General features: G+C 33.3%; 1 protein-coding gene across 1 annotated transcript in view; it reads right to left on the bottom strand.

Annotated features, from left to right (window-relative positions):
• Positions 1-17,470, bottom strand: part of LOC140050137 (glypican-6-like) — a 58,812-nt gene that overhangs the window by 40,343 nt on the left and 999 nt on the right. The window contains exons 2-3 of the mRNA XM_072095192.1: positions 17,336-17,431; positions 15,114-15,272 (exon numbers count right to left, since the gene is read on the bottom strand). Of these exons, the coding sequence (XP_071951293.1) occupies positions 15,114-15,272; positions 17,336-17,348 (172 nt within the window). The 5' untranslated portion in view covers positions 17,349-17,431. The remainder of the gene's footprint in view (positions 1-15,113; positions 15,273-17,335; positions 17,432-17,470) is intronic.

The following is a 17,470-nucleotide window of genomic DNA, read 5'->3' as shown; positions in this document are numbered from 1 at the left end:
TTACTAAGCCCGGATCCAGGAAAGTGGAAATGTATTCCATTATACAATTTATATCCAATTGATTATACATTAAGTATGACGGAAGCAAACTTTGAGAAGCATAATGCACTCAAATATGTGAATACATTCTATATAAATTTGCTTAAAGCCTGCATACGGTTTAATAATATTTATACTAAAAAACCTCAATGTATATGTGAAATAAAAACTCAGAGGTTATGGGAGAATATATATGTCATGCATAACAAAAAATCACTATTCTGTAAATCTTGGGTGAAATCAGGTATAAAAACAGTAGGAGATATTATGGATAAGTCTAGATTTAAGCATATTAATGAAATAACTCCACTGTTGAAACGAAGGGAAAATGCATTTTTAAAATATATGGCACTAATTGACGCTATTCCAAGAAACTGGAAAGTTATAGTGGTTGAGAAACCCTATTGTTATATACATAAAGAGGTTGATACAATAGACAAAAATGTTAATGTTACTTCAAATTATACAACTGTCAAACAATTCTATTTCACTTTTACCGAGGTAGCATATAAAGCGTGCATACCAAAAGCACAAGATAAATGGGAAAACCAACTTCAAAATTGTTTTATCGACTGGAATCTATGTTGGAAAAACAAAGTTAAGAGTATGTTGCACATAAAAAGAGTGGCTTTCTTTAATTTTAAGTTGCTACATAAAATTTTACCAACTAGGTGTAAGCTAAAATTATGGAATTTGTCAAACAGTAATTATTGTGAATATTGTAATGAGGAGGTTGAAAATGAAAAGCATATGTTATTTACATGCAAAGAAGTAAAACATTGCTGGGTAAAATGTTGCGCTATGTTGAAAACATGTTTTGCATTTACTCAGGAAGTTACATGGGAGAAAATTTTACTTGGAAAATATGATGTCAAAATTAATGAAATATTTTCCATTTTAACTTTCTGTGTTTATAAAAATAAAGTCAAACACAGACTAGGACTTGTTAAAAAATGTCCATGGTTAATGTTCACTGCGGAGTTAGAAGATATAATCAATTGTGAGTTTTTAATAAATAAAGAAAAGGCAAAAAAAATGTGGTCAGATATGGACCGTAACAATTTAGCAAGGTATAAAATTAACGTTTATAAAATTGATATTTAGGTAAAGTAAAATATAACTTTTTTTTTTTTTTTTTTTTTTTAATGGCCTGAAAGAGATAAAAAGAGTTATAAAATTAAGAATTCTGTGGTAAATTATACGTACATTGTTAAGGATTGAAAAACGTGTAAAGAGTGTATAACATAGAGGAATTTTTTTTTTCTTTCCTTATACTATTATATATAAAATGCAATGGTAGGAGTGAGATATCAGTTGTACTGAAAGTTAGTTAATGTCAATTATATTGTATTGTATCATTACATTACTCATGTGCTCAATGTACTCATTGTAAACGAACATTTTATTGATGAAGAAATAAAAGTGGGTCGATCCTACATAAGACAAAAAAAATATTACTATAATAACACAAGTTCAAACAAGACTATAATGGCAAATTGTAATCACCCACTGAAATTTATAATTCTACATTGAGCATTATCTTTTATCAGAGACTACTTTCTTAAATGACATAATGATGATACATTTAAGTGATTAATTACAAAAACATCACTAAACATTTACAAGCAGCTGAATAAACTTGAATGTTCTAAGAATGTTGTACAATAACTGGGTTAGTACTAGTAGAATGTATAAATTAAATAAATGTAAGCTTCTTAACTTTTGGGTCACGTCAATATCTATTTGAAATCAGGTCAAGTCATACACCAATGGTGAATATGAAATGGACCAGTTAATTCTATAATCTCGTCTATCATAAACTATTGAACATTTCTAGCTTAGTTACTGCTTCAAAACATTTCTAAAAAATCTGCAGGATACATGAGAATGGTTAGAAAACTTTGACCTCTTGCTCACTGACCTGTGACAAAAACATCCTATCTAACATTGATAAGTAGTTTGAAATACAGACTATCGCAATGTAAACTGTGATCAAAATAATACTAATTCTACAGGAAAGTACTGCAGTGTGGCAGTGAACTGGTTAAGTCAGGACACAACGCACAAAAAACTTCATTACTTTCCACGTAGTTTTCAATGATTGGTGAATGATCAGGAACTGAGTTATGATAAGCAAATTGTAAACCCATTTTTGTTTGTGTTGCTGGATGTACTATGATGACCATTGAAAGACTGATTTGTGGACTATGATATATTTTAGTAACTTGTTTGGTTTTTGTTTTTTTTGTATACTTTTTTTCAAATATTTATGTCAACTTCATCACTGTTTACTTGATGCAATAAAAGGAAGGAAATAAATAAAATATAATATAATTGAAAAAGACCAAGCTATATTTGGGAACTAATTGATAATTAATACTGTAGATACTGTACAGTACATAATACATATCTAAGGTACAGTACAGTAAGTTCAAAGTACAGGTACAGTAGTACTACTCTAATTTATATAAATGGTGAAGTACTGGTTCAAAATGTTGGTATCTTGTAGTCTACTGTACATGTTTTAACATACATATGTGTTAAGGAAAGACAAGTCAGATTAACTGAGGGACTATATAGGGCTGAGTGCAATATACTCTGGCCAACAGCCATACTTTTAGCAAATTAAACCACAGACCATGGTTAAATATATAAACTAGATATGACACATACTTTACTTCACCTGTTTCACATTTTTATCCGAGTCCAAGCAAACAAGACAATAGTATGGTGTTTGTTCAAGAGTTTGCGTTACGATTAGAGTAATGGCAATTGAATACTTGGCAAACATCACGACAGGAACGTAGATTAAACGAAGATGATTTGGGCACAGGATGTTTGTGTTGACGTGAACTTATTACAGTTTTCACAAACACTTAGAATATTGTAAAACACTATCAAACATAAATATTTTGGATAGATTTGGAAAATAAGCAAATTATAAAGACTTACTAAATAGTACATCGGAATACTGTTAGTTGGTGTACTAAAGTTTAATAATTGTAGGTACTGTAATTATATTCATGAATTAGAAAAATGTATTTGTATGACCAAAGATGAACAAATAAAGTTCACAATTATAGAATCATAATTGGATTATCCCACTTTTCTAAAGATACTGTAAATTATCATTATTATATACTGTATATTAATTTACAGTATTACAAATTAATAGTGGACTCTTACAATATTACTAAAATTACTATACAGTTAGGATTATAATTTACATTTAATTCATTTAATATTATTACTGAATATTGTTCACTTTTTAAAGAAATATAATTTGATATGCTAACTAGCACTGCTGTTGTCAAATAATTGAACTGATTGATGAGTTGGTATTTGTGTACAAATGATGAATTTCATATTTTGACGTTCAGTTATTCAGGAATATTCTTAGAAGACAAACTTCATACTGTAATTATTGATAAAACATAAATCAGTAAGTGTATTTCAAGATTCCTACAAGATTGATCAGATATCATGTATCATTCTTCTACAAAATTAAAGAAAACATACCAAATATGCTACAGTATTTCATCAGCAATTCTATGCATTTTGAATTTTTAAATTTTCGTTGAAAATCTAATGGAATTAGTTTTAAAATTTGAATTCTGTCCTACCATGTCAAGATTGCTTGCTTCTGATAACGTCTCACAGAGACTTAAAGTAGATGACCCATGTTCACCATTTAAAGAAAACTACTTAATAATTACAAAAAACACAAATTTTTCATTTTGTCTATTTATTGAGACTATATTCTATATCGTGAAAGTGACATTCCCCAGTTAAGTCAACTAAAATGAATCAAGGTTCCAGTCTTTTGGTTGCAATGTGTAGTAAACTATAAATATACCTGCGATTACTGATGGATACTTTAGATACACCAGCAGTTTTTCCATTATATAATTGACAATCTCTGGAACAAGGACAATAAATTGTGATGTACAGAAGAACTTTACATCTGATGGTTAATGCAATTTTCCACCTAACTGATCAAGCAACAAAAGCAGAACAACAAAACATGCATGAACAAGTTTCTATAGAGTACCTGTTAATATGGTAATTGTTAATTTTGAATGGAAAATATAGGCAGTATAAATGTTAACTACTATATTCTATCTCTCTCATTATCTGCAGAAGCATTTGTAGTGATATAGAAATATACTGAGCATTAAAATGGAAGATTTTACCAAACACCAAACCTGAAGAAGTACTGTACTTGCACTTAATACCATACTGTACTTGCACTTAATACCATACTGTACTTGCACTTAATACCATACTGTACTTGCACTTAATACCATACTGTACTTGAACTTAATACCATACTGTACTTGCACTTAATACCATACTGTACTTGCACTTAATACCATACTGTACTTGCACTTAATACCATACTGTACTTGCACTTAATACCATACTGTACTTGCACTTAATACCATACTGTACTTGCACTTAATACCATACTGTACTTGCACTTAATACCATACTGTACTTGCACTTAATACCATACTGTACTTGCACTTAATACCATACTGTACTTGCACTTAATACCATACTGTACCCGCACTTAATACCATACTGTACTTGCACTTAATACCATACTGTACTTGCACTTAATACCATACTGTACCCGCACTTAATACCATACTGTACTTGCACTTAATACCATACTGTACTTGCACTTAATACCATACTGTACTTGCACTTAATACCATACTGTACCCATCATACATCTACATTCAACCCAGTACTTTACCTGTATACAGTACACCCTACTGTACAGAAGGTCTAATATAATCTGAATCCTCTAGATAATCTGCAAGTACAGAACTTGCTTTAAACGGCCATATAAATGTTGTGTACGCTTCATACAGTAAATGTAATAGGTTTCCTGTTATATTAATTTCTGTTTATTCACACAGTTGAAAGTATTTTTTGATTAAAAACGTGTATCATTCATGAGAACCTTGTATGTCATGCCTATGTACTGTTGTAGCTTGTTTTTAACATTTTGTTTTTCAAATTTGTTTTCCTTTGTAACCATTCTCTGCTCAATGGTAGGTCTTATAAAATGCAATTAAGTTCCAATTTACCCAAGGATAAATCCAATTTCAATGTTAGAATTTCAGAAATGTCAACAATGAACTAATAAATAGAACTACAGTATTATATGAACATGTACAGTTGATATTAAGAAATGACAGGACGCTCCCCTGCATGCGTATAATGTTATTCTAGGCCAGAAGTCTTTGGTTTGGTATGAGCATACTTGACACGTTATCAAAAACCCACTGGGAATTCCCACTGGGGCTAGCATGCCCATTGTCGAAACAATCGTACACGAATGGAATTAAAGCGTGATAATTGGAAAGTTGTACTGTAGAAACAATATCACGAAGAATCATATTTGGAATGAAATTTGAGAATTAAATATAAAATCATAGATATTCCCAAGGAGTACAATTAATTGCAAAAGAGTTTAAGTTACACACTCAGTAGATAATTGTATTGAGTTATCATCGCAAGTTTTTTTATTTCGTTACACCGATTGCGATGCATTTTATTATTTTGAGAACCTTTCTATAAAACATTATGACTCACTCCCATCAGAGGTACTTACAAAATCCTAAAGAAAAAAGTGATACTTAAAATTGTTAAAAATCACAATCATTCAACTAGTTTAAGGTAAAATTTGGGGGAAAATATTAGGAAGTTCAACTAAAAAATCTGGTGGTCAACCAAACGTTCTTGGTTTCCTTGGAGGAATCACGATTTTGTGAAAACATTCTACGAGCAATGCACTATGCAGTACTTCTTCAGTAATACCTCAATACAAAACCTGATACAGATACTATTTATATACCATTACCAATTCTAAGAAAAAGAATTTGTGAAACACAATCCAACATAAACCAAATTGAAATGCAGTACAGGTACCATAATACTGTAAGTACAAACTGCAGGAATAATCAAATTATCTCCAAACACTTTACAAGGAGAAATTCATTATCAAAATCAACATCTCATTCTGAAAGCAATATCCTTCTCTCAATTGCCATGTTTATGCAACAAAAGATACCAACTAAAAATAACGGAAATTTAAATGAGTTTTCTGGCAAAAGTTAATTCCAGGTCAGATCAAAACACAATCTACGGTGAGAAATCATTTTATTTTTCTGGGATAAATTCGGCAATGTGTAAATGGATCGTCGTTGCTCCCGCTGTGCCCGTTCAATTGGTCTCAATCTTGCACTGGTTTTGGTTGCAGTGATGTAAATTAAACAGCCTTTGATTGTGTGCCGTCACTCTATTTCCTTGGGCTCAGGTTACAGCTGTAGTCTCTCCAACTATTCGGCAAATGCTGCTGTTTACTGGGGATGTTACTGTCACAAATTTGTCTTGAGACATTTCTTATGCATCTCATTGAATGTAGACTTTTTAATATGAAGGTACAGTATTGAAAAACATGGGCAATGCACACACAATAAAGATATTGAAAAACATGTCAATACACACCCAATAAAGATATTGAAAAACATGGGCAATACACACACAATAAAGATATTGAAAAACATGGACAATACACACACAATAAAGATATTGAAAAACATGGTCAATACACACACACAATATGAGAGGCAATTACAGTAACTGTACATATTTAACTACAAAACTATCAAAAAACAAATGATGTATGTTGTAATTCAACTATCATATTACTCAACAATATCCTTACTGGGATGTGATTGGATGGATGATGTAGGATGGATAAGTGTTAGTACAGGAAAACTATGAAATATGGTTGAAAAAATTGCAACAGAATTTATTTCACCACAATGCATTTCTATAAGGTCCCTATATGAATATACTAAAAGTCTAGAAAAATCCAGGTAGGGGAAATAGGTTTTTTTAAACAAAATGGCCGCCAATGGCGAAAATTCCTAAAAAAGGACAAAAAAACATAAATGATAGATCTAATTACCACTTTATAACAGTTTTTACAATGGTTTATATATTTCTTTACAATTTCGAAGATCTGACCTACAATAAACACATTATTTTAAGTGCTGTTAATTAGAAAATGGCCGAAAAACAAATGTTTAAGTATCTAGATATATCCCTATTGTTATAATAATATATAAAACGCAGTCCTTCCTATGCTTAATACATAGGATTACGGTGTCTATTAATAAATCAGTTCATTTACATTTGTACTGTTATAACAATATATTACAACATTGGTGGTGCCAGTGGGGAGGGGTATAGGGATGGGAGATCAAATGGGAAGGGTGAGGGAGTCTGTCCGTCCCCCCATCCCCTCTCCACAATTGGCTATTTTTTATGTATATAGACAATAATATGATGATATTTCCTAATATAAAACAATACCCCATTGAGTTCTGTTTCAAGGATTTTCATTTTTAAAAGTGAGTAAAACTACCCTTTACTGGTATAATATTATCGGCCCAGCCAATTGATGCTGGCTGCGCTCTCCACCCCTCTCCCCCCCCCCCCCCTCATCGGGAAAATCCTTGCGCCACAATCTATTACCGTATTTATTCGGATAAACGCTACATTTAGAAAAATCAAATAAATGTCCCCCTCCCCCTCCATAGGACATCATTTTGAATAACCTACGCCACCGCACCCCCTCCCCCGCTCCTATCGGACATCATTTTGAATTTATTTCCTCGAATGTACGCCCCGCCACATGCATATTATACACAATATTGTATTTTAACACATCTCTATTTGTAATAGAATTCACTGAATGGTGTTGTATTTGTTCATATCTAAAGGGTGTATTTATTTGATTATACACGTTTCCCACATTACACCCACAAAAATATACGCCTCTCCGAATAAACTCCTCACGACGATTACACGCCCCCACTACCCTCCTTAAAAATCAACCACCAAGGGCATTTATTCAAATAAATGCGGTAATTTCACTTTCATCTTGTCAGTATCTCATCCTCCATCTATTGGTGGGGAATTGAGCATGTGCTGATGCCGTGGCATTCTTAAAAAATAGTGGAACAGCAGTCCAAACCATATTTTCTGCAACGGCAATTCATTTTACTACAACCTTATTTATAGGTACATCTAATCAACTTTAATAGTTTCTCTGGTGCTGGTAGTCAATTTGTCATCAATACTTTCCATCCCTAGTCTGTGGGTTGAAGAGTATCTCCTATCCACTGCTATACCTGGTAATAAAGATTCACGAAATGAAATTTTGCAGCAAGGGAATAGATTTGTTTTTGCAACTTTCTCAAAGAAAAGAGGCTGTCTAAAGTCTCCATTGACTTCCCTCCATAATATATAGGTACCAATGCCAAATTCCTGATGCAATGTTTTCTTCTTTTTTTTAAACTGTTTGGTTTACAGAATTTGACATACAACTCCTACTGTGATGTGATGATTTTTAAGGCCAACACCTTTTCCTAAACCAAATTTACTTACGGCCCCTAATTATAGCCATTAAACACAATAGTTTACTTTGCCTTCACATAACGTAACAAACATACATGGTACATAATAAGTGTCTTGAAATGTTGCTGTTTCGGGCCAAAAGGTTTGATGTAGCAAACAGTGAGATGAAGGTTTCTGAGTAGTCTAGCAGTGTGTATGGAGTCAATGGAGTAAAAGAGGGCTGCAGGAAAAGTATAAGATTCTTTTTCACCAAATTATGCATTGTGTATGACTGTCTCACATAGATGATGAAATAGTATATGTGAGGGAATGTGCACTGATTCTTTATTGATGAATATGGTTGGTTTGACCCATGTGTTCTTTCCTCTTAAATTTATATTCTGTCACGGTTGCTTCATTCATTGATTTAATGCTGTATGTTCTCGATGGGGGAGCACTGTGAATGCATGTAAAGTCTGTCCTTGGTGTGAAGCTCTGTAAAAATGAGTTTGCTTTTTACAGTATACATGGAATCCAGGGATATGATACTACATCCCATCTATTTGGTATAGGAAAAGGTCTTAAAAAGTCATAACACCTGGGCAGTAGTATGCTTACAAACTCTGTAAAACCAAACGTCTCCAAAAAAAAAGAAACCATCGCATCAGAGGAATTGGCATTGGTAGCTATACTGTATGGAGGAATACGTTCTGGGAGAAAGTAGCAAAAAGCAAAACAGCACTTGAAATAAAGTCTATTCCCCCTACAACAAATGCTGCAAAATGTCATTCCCTGCGTGTATATTACCATGGTACAGCAGTGGATAGAAAGTACTCTTCTTCAACCCACAGACTGGGGAATGGAAAGTTACAAATGGCGTGATGTGTCCATTGATGACAAATTTACCACCAGTACCACTGTTTGTGACGAATACCACGGCATCAGCACATGCTTAATTCCTACCTATAGACAGAAGATGATAACTGGACAATGAAAATGAATGGATTAATAGATTCTAAGATTGTATAATTCTATTGTTGTGACAGTACAAATGTAAATGAACTGTTTTATTAGACACCGTAGTCCTGCATTATAATGCATAGGACTACGTTGTCTATTATTATAACCGTGGTGATATCTTGATACTTAAATGTGTGTTTTTGTTGCTAAATAGCATTTAAATTAATATGTATATTGCAGTTTAAATGTTTGACACTAAAGAAATATAAAAAGCATTATAAAAACTGCTATAGACATTTTTCACCATTGGCGGCCATTTTGTTTAAAAAAACCTATTTCCCCTACCTGGATTTTTCTAGACTTTTAGTATGTTCATATAGGGACCTTATAGAAATGCATTGTGGTGAAAAAAATTCTGTTGCAATTTTTTCAACCTTTTACTGATTCTGAGCATATCTTTCCTGTACTATGTATGTTATTGTTATGAGTACAGTACTGTACATCCCAACTGTTTGGAAAAGATACTAAAAGATTTTTGATAGATAATAATAATAATAACTTTATTGTTTCTCTTTTATAACAGAGGCACAATTCTCAAGAGATGTGCAACAACAAAAAAATAAATATAGACTTATCTTACTACACAAAAGATTTTTGATAGATATCGGCATAGAAATCCAACAACAAAATCAGTGAGTACACCATGTCCATGAATTTAATACTAAACACTACAGCGGTATACTGTGAAACTTTGTAATTTTATTGTGTGTAATATGATAACTACTGTAATGTACATGCTGTCTTTACAACCTACATATGTATGAAAAGCAATTACATTTGACTGTAAAACAAAGAAGAGCTACTGTAACAACAAAAAATGATGTAATTCAACTATCATGTTCAACAATTTGATAAATACTGTACAGTATTTGGATGAGATGGGAAGGGAATGGATGGATACGGTACAGGGATAGATGAACAGGGAAGGGAATGGATGGATACGGTACAGGGATAGATGAACAGGGAAGGGAATGGATGGATACGGTACAGGGATAGATGAACAGGGAAGGGAATGGATGGATACGGTACAGGGATAGATGAACAGGGAAGGGAATGGATGGATACGGTACAGAGATAGATGAACAGGGAAGGGAATGGATGGATACGGTACAGGGATAGATGAACAGGGAAGGGAATGGATGGATACGGTACAGGGATAGATGAACAGGGAAGGGAATGGATAGATACGGTACAGGGATAGATGAACAGGGAAGGGAATGGATGGATACGGTACAGGGATAGATGAACAGGGAAGGGAATGGATGGATACGGTACAGGGATAGATGAACAGGGAAGACCAGCAAAACATGATTCCAATTTTGATTTCATAAGCCAGGCTATACATAATATAGTATTATATTTGATTTCATAAGCCAGGCTATACATAATATAGTATTATATTTGATATCATAAAGCAGGTATTGAAAAGCCTACTACAATACAAAAAGTTTGCTTGAACTTAGACCTGGCCTCATTTTAGGTATAATATTTTATAACATTAACAGTAGTATCACCGTAGCTTTTAACAACCAATTCTGAAAAAATAATACTAAAATAATAAAATAAATTGCAGGGGGTTGGTTTGCCCTTTGCACGAACCACAAGTCCTTGCTGTTCTTTGTTTAAGTGAGGCTTTTTCTCAACTTCAACATGTGGACTTCATTATAAAAACAGTTGACTAGGTGTTGAAAACATGACCATGTTCATGTTTCTTTATTTTCATTTATACTGTACATAAATCAGTGAAATTTGTTTGTGTTCTGTTCGGTTTAAAGAGGCTTCTTCGTAATCTTAGGACTGTACTGTGTATAAAGGCTGAAACAGGCAATGCACGTGTCTGTACATAACTGTAAAGTAATGTGTACATACTGTACATTCCACTACTTCTGTACACAACTACAGTACAGTACTTTTTGTACAGTAATTATTTTGTATTTTTCTTTCCATACTGAATTACAGTACTAAACTACTAATAACTGTAACTAATAATATACTTTACTAGTATAATTACATGTTGCGCCTAAATATTATTCTTTCACATATTTACATAGTGTTTTCTAATTCTGAAATGTAGCCAGTTTGTATTATGCAGTATCAAGCAATTTTCCACTGACTACCCCAACATAAAGAGGTTGTTTCATGTTCATTGGTTCCTAGAGGCGGCATTGTAACATCTGTTAGGAAGTAAGGTACTGTTAGTAAAGTATCTCTATGCAACGTATGATGATGATGATGACGATACATTAAAATAATAACAAGCATACTGTAGCAATTGTCTGCAATGTACAGTTATACAGTTACAGTTAGTATCAGTAAGCATTTACTGTAATTCTAAGGATACTCTGGTCAGAGGCTTTCAATCCAAATTTCTTCCCAGATACAATTTACACTTTATTTAGGCCTTTCATGACAATACTTTTTTTAGGCCATCTTAAGCCTAGTGTAGTTTAGAGACTTCAGATACAGTATTAACACTTTGACTGCCAAACACGAAGATCTTCGTTTTTGGAAACACAACGCTTGACTGCCAAACACGAAGATCTTCGTTTTTCGCGTTTTTTTTACGAAATCCGGTAGATAGGTTAATTATTGGTATATACTATAAATATGGACACTACTGTATATTCGGTCTGGACCGTGAATATTTTACTTTTTGAAAGTAACTAATCTGGTTACGAACGATTGTCAAAATGGTACATGTCGAAATAACATACACCGCGCATCACAGTAGCGCGTACAGCGATGGTTTGGCGCATTGTGTATCGGTCGCGTGATAGCTATGCCGCCGAAGCATTACAAAGGTTTATGTGGATTGGCATGTTTGTTTGTTATCTGAATAAAAAATAATGGATGAATTTTCAATATGAAGTCTTTAATTTTATTATTGTATGTATACAGTACCAGCGAGAATTACTGCCCCTTTTTGGACGCGACGGACGCGTCGAGTGTCCGTCCAATTTGCGTCCACGACGCGTCCATTCATAAACTAAACCAATGATTTGGACGCACTTTCGTCGGGCGGGCCGTGACCTCGCTACCTGAGTCTGTTTTTGTTATTGTTCGCGACCGTATTCATATTCAAATGACATCGGAAAACTAAGCCTGACTGTTGAGCAGGGTCGGCTGTATTGGTGTTTGTTTATAAAATACTTTCACATTCACAAACAATATGATTAAAAAATAAATAAAGTTAGCCTACGACTTGTGTGTGTTGTGTTTATTTTTATCTGCCGAATAATTCGTCCAAAAAGCCAGTTTCGTGCGAAACTGTGTCTATATCAATCGCTAGCCCGCCGTGGGATCTAGCCGGCCGGTTCACTGTCTAGCACGTACACCACCGCCTGAGATCGGCCTAGCGTACTCGATCAATAATCATCGTCATGATACAGTATATTTTGTTCATATGAATCATTTTATGGAAGAATATTTTTTTAATAACGAGGCCTCTATTTCATGTTGAATTATTGATATGATCATAGAGAAATAAGTTATATTTAAATGTCACATGATGAGTTAAAACTGTGGAAGAAGGCTCAACAAAATCATGTAGCCTACAGTATACTGTACACTGTCAATTTATATCTCCATGGTCGTCATAGCGCGCAACAAAGAGCACGTGATATTTTTCTACTCCATTGGATCCCAGCAATATTGCAACCATGTTCTACCGCTGCTGAAAAGCGGGTTGATGACCTGTTGATGCCGTACAGTACAACACTAGGCATTCTGTGTACGCTTTGCTTATAAATATTAAGAAATATTTTTTTTTACGCTATAATGATTTTCCTCTCTGATCATGTTAAGATTACAGTGTTTGTATAATTGTAATAATGACTGTAATAATATTTTTTTAGTTAATGTTATTTTGTACCAATTTTGGGGTCTAAGCATAGAGATATTATAGTGAAGTTCACTATAATATCTCTATGCTTAGACCCCAAAATTGTCACTATAATATCTCTATGCTTAGACCCCAAAATTGGTACAAAAAAACAAGGGCGGGTGTTAGAATTTGATACACTGAATAGAAAAAGACAATAGGACACGGAACAACACAAAGGCATTAAGGCTTGGTACAAAAGCGATTTAAAACAAAAAAGCCAAGGGCGGGTGCTAGAATTTAATATAATGAATAAAAATAGGTTGAGGATATTTATAGTGTTACAAAACTACATGTACTGCACCATTTTTGTCCATTACAATGTGTCGATTTTTTAATTAGTATATAAAATTCATTGCTTCGCTCGGACAGCGAAAGCAAACTATTTTTCACACACTCGGGTCGCCGAACGGTCGAGTTAGGTAAATATGCTATCACGTGGTTTTACTGCATGCATGGCAGGCACACGTGGTTTCAACACTACATTTCCCGCAAGTCCCGTTCGGCGGTTTCTTTTTAGGCGGCGTGCCAAAGAAGTTTTTTGACATTCGATACTCACAATTCATTGCTTCGCTCGGACAGCGAAAGCAACATATTTTCACACACTCGGGTCTAGTCGCCGAACGTTCGAGTTTGGTAAATATGCTATCACGTGGTTTTACTGCATGGCAGGCACACGTGGTTTCAGCACTGCATTTCCCGCAAGTCTCGTTCAGCGGTTTCTTTTTAGGCGGCGTGCCAAAGAAGTTTTTTGACATCCGATAATAATTTTACTCACAAAAAACCAGTCGTTCTTGCCCATATAGTAAGCTGTAGTACTAATGAACTGGTATCTATACGCACTTATTCATTAATTCGTTTTTTAGAGGTTTTTTTTTGCATGTTATTAACTACTGTAGTATAAAATACATTTCGTTTAATACAGGTTTTCACGGGTTGAGAAAACATCGTACAGAATATAACTGTAGTACAGTAACAATGCGGAGCTTTTGTTTACGTTAACACCGGCGTGGTTAGCTCCCGGTTAGCTCAAACACAAAGGACGTTGGTCTAAGGTCAAATCACGTCAGACGCGTCGATATAATGGACGCGAAGTGGACGCGTCATGGACGTATTCATGCCGCGTCTGCCGCGTCCGAATTGGGCAGTAATTCTCGCTGGTACTGTACCCTAATTGTTTTGGTGTTTCACTGTAAGTGGCCGAGTTTCACGCAACAAACTTGTTTAGAAATGGTATGAATATTATCATCAGTTTACTAGCTAGGCTAGTAGTACTAGGCTATAGCCTAGGCCTAGTCGTAAAACGGTTCCGGACCAATTTAGGCCTAGTCAACTAGGACTGATAACTTGTTTTTATAGGCCTACCGGTGCCGTGTAAGTAACCTTTTCGTTGTTTGTTGATCTCACCGGCGCGTAACTACGAAAAACTCAAAAAGTGCGTTACTTTCATTTTACTATTACGATTTACATATTGCGATTTGAAAATCGTTCTTGGTACCATTGTAAAGCTAAAATCTTTATGATTATTTTAGTCTAAATTACATGTAAATCAGATCACATACATAGTTTCAATCAGCTTAAATAAAAACATCGAATTGGGCTATAAACGCTGGCGGTGGCAGTTTCTAACTGGAAAAACCTCTGGCAGTCAAAGTGTTAAGCAAATGTTAATGATACTCAAACTGTACTAATCAGCACTACGGCCTTAACACTGTTTGTGTCTGTAAAAATTGATATGGAGTTGGAAACTTACCATCAAATTTTTCTGATTTTGAAACATAACTATCTCGTACAAGAAAGCTGGCTTCATACAGGTTTGCTTTAAACTCGTCCTCAGCTTTTTCTGTTAATTTATATTCCATGTCTGCTGTACAACATGAGAACCCTGTTCCGCAAGTACTCTTGTGTTCTCCTACAAAATAAATAACATTTTGAATTCAATTTCTTTGAAACTTTAGAAACATTGGAAAATGGAAAAGAATTGGAAAGTTTTATCTGGTGGAAAATGTTAAAAATAGTATTCAAATTTCAAGTGTCATATAGTACTGTAGTAGTACTGTAAGAGTGGAACTAGTTCAACATTTGAGTTGGTAGTTCTTTTTGCAAAAACCAAAAAGTAGCCAACCTGCTTGACAGTTTCACTAACAAGCAGGTTAGTTCACTAATTTTTGGTTTTTGCAAAAAGAAATTCTAACTCATAGATATTCAAAACCAGAAGAATATTTTAAATCATAGTTCAACATTTGTTTTGATTTACTATCTCTTTTTGTATTGATTTTACAAATTTATCTTAAAAAACGAAGTAAAAATTTGAAATGGCATGAAACAAATTTAAATTATCTTTGGGCAATGTATTTACCAAAGCAGCAATAACTGTATAGTTGCATGTACTGTAATAGCATTACAGTAAGTGATATTGATGGTGCTTTTAAAGGATTTGTCAAACAGGTTTCTAAAAAAAGGTTGTTTACCATGCATTAGCATTTATTTTTTACAGAGGATTATATTTTTTGTAAATTATTTTAATGGAACAAAATATTATAATATGAATAATTGTACTAAAAAATTGTATAACAGGAATTTCGCTATAAAACTCAGGGCTACTGTAGATATTCGCCCTAGCAAACAATTTTCTAGTAGAATTTTGCTTACTTAAAATTATATTTTGTAAAAAAAATTAGTTGCTTTCTACTTTAGCTCTGATTTTAATTTTTAAAAGGTTATTACATTATAATATTAAATAAGATTCAGCAAATATTATTATCCTTGGACAAACTGTAATTAAGTCTGTACATATAGTTTATACCAAGGTTGTATTTTGAGATTCTAAATGGCAACCAGAGTTCAAGATCATCTGAATTATTGATTTTACACAAAACATTCATTGACATTTATCAGTTTATAAACAATACATTTGATTGGCAGTGTGCAATATCTTGTAGTATTGTTAATTCAGTAGATATGTACTGTATTTGTAAATGGCAAGACAGAGAAAATCTAAACTAAATTCTACTAAGACAATATGGCATTGGCAGCATGTTTTAAACTTTTTGATACAAATTCTAATTTTCTAAAAATATTTTTGTCATTAATGTTAATTACTTTGAATTACTCATGTTCAATCCTTTATTATCATAATACCAGTAGGGACAATATTTTCACACTTCTGGCTGTGAATCGAAAGTCTTAAGAATGTCTTAAATAAAGTCACTACTGTAAACCCTATTTCCCCATTTATTGTCCTTGTGCTTAAAAGCTACTTAAGTCTTCTTCACAATGTTGGTGAAACAAAAGATCTTTGCTGATAACTAACTTCTCACATGCAACATGAATAATGTCAGTAAAGAGGATTAAGAGGGAGTGAATAGACATGATAATAGACCCTAAATAACGCCTCATCCTGTAACAATTAAGTATTTATCAAGTTGTTAAGCAGAAACTAAAAACTTTCAAAATCAATATGTTCGTCATCAGTTTTCTTAAAATACTGTATTTAAAAATTTAGTAATTTTAAATATGCATGTTTTTTCTTTTAATCTAAAGATGTACTGTATGAGTTTGATTCATCAATAAATTTAAAATATCTTTTTATTCTAATCACCTGCAAGATATTTGATCAAATTTTGTAGCAACATTAAAAAATAAACAACATTTCATCCCAAACTACTACTACAACACTAGGAAAATAGTGGTAAATACTAACACATAGTTTACTATTACATACACTACAAGAGAGTACTTACATACCTCTCATCCCCCCGGTTCCTACTACAATTTTTTATGTTGAATTGCTTAGAATCTAGAATCTTAACTACATAATAGTACTACTACTAGACAATTACTGTGTTATCATTAAAAATGTAGGCCTATTCAATGCATAATTAATACAATATTGAGGAATTATTATTTCAATTTCTTCATTAATCATGAATTCCAACGTTTTGCTTTGGTGAATGGGAATTCATTTAACCTTACCTGGTAATGCCATGGTTGGAACATCTTTCAAATTTAAACCCTTTCGATCATATATATTCCTGATAATGTCACAGCCGGCATCACTTTGTACCGTTACTATTAAATGAATAAAAACAGTTAAAATTACAAATAGAT

The sequence above is a fragment of the Antedon mediterranea genome, chromosome 5 (assembly GCF_964355755.1).
Source record: "Antedon mediterranea chromosome 5, ecAntMedi1.1, whole genome shotgun sequence".
NCBI lineage: Eukaryota > Metazoa > Echinodermata > Crinoidea > Comatulida > Antedonidae > Antedon > Antedon mediterranea.
Note: the sequence above shows the minus strand (reverse complement) of the source record. Positions and strands in the feature narration are given on the sequence as shown.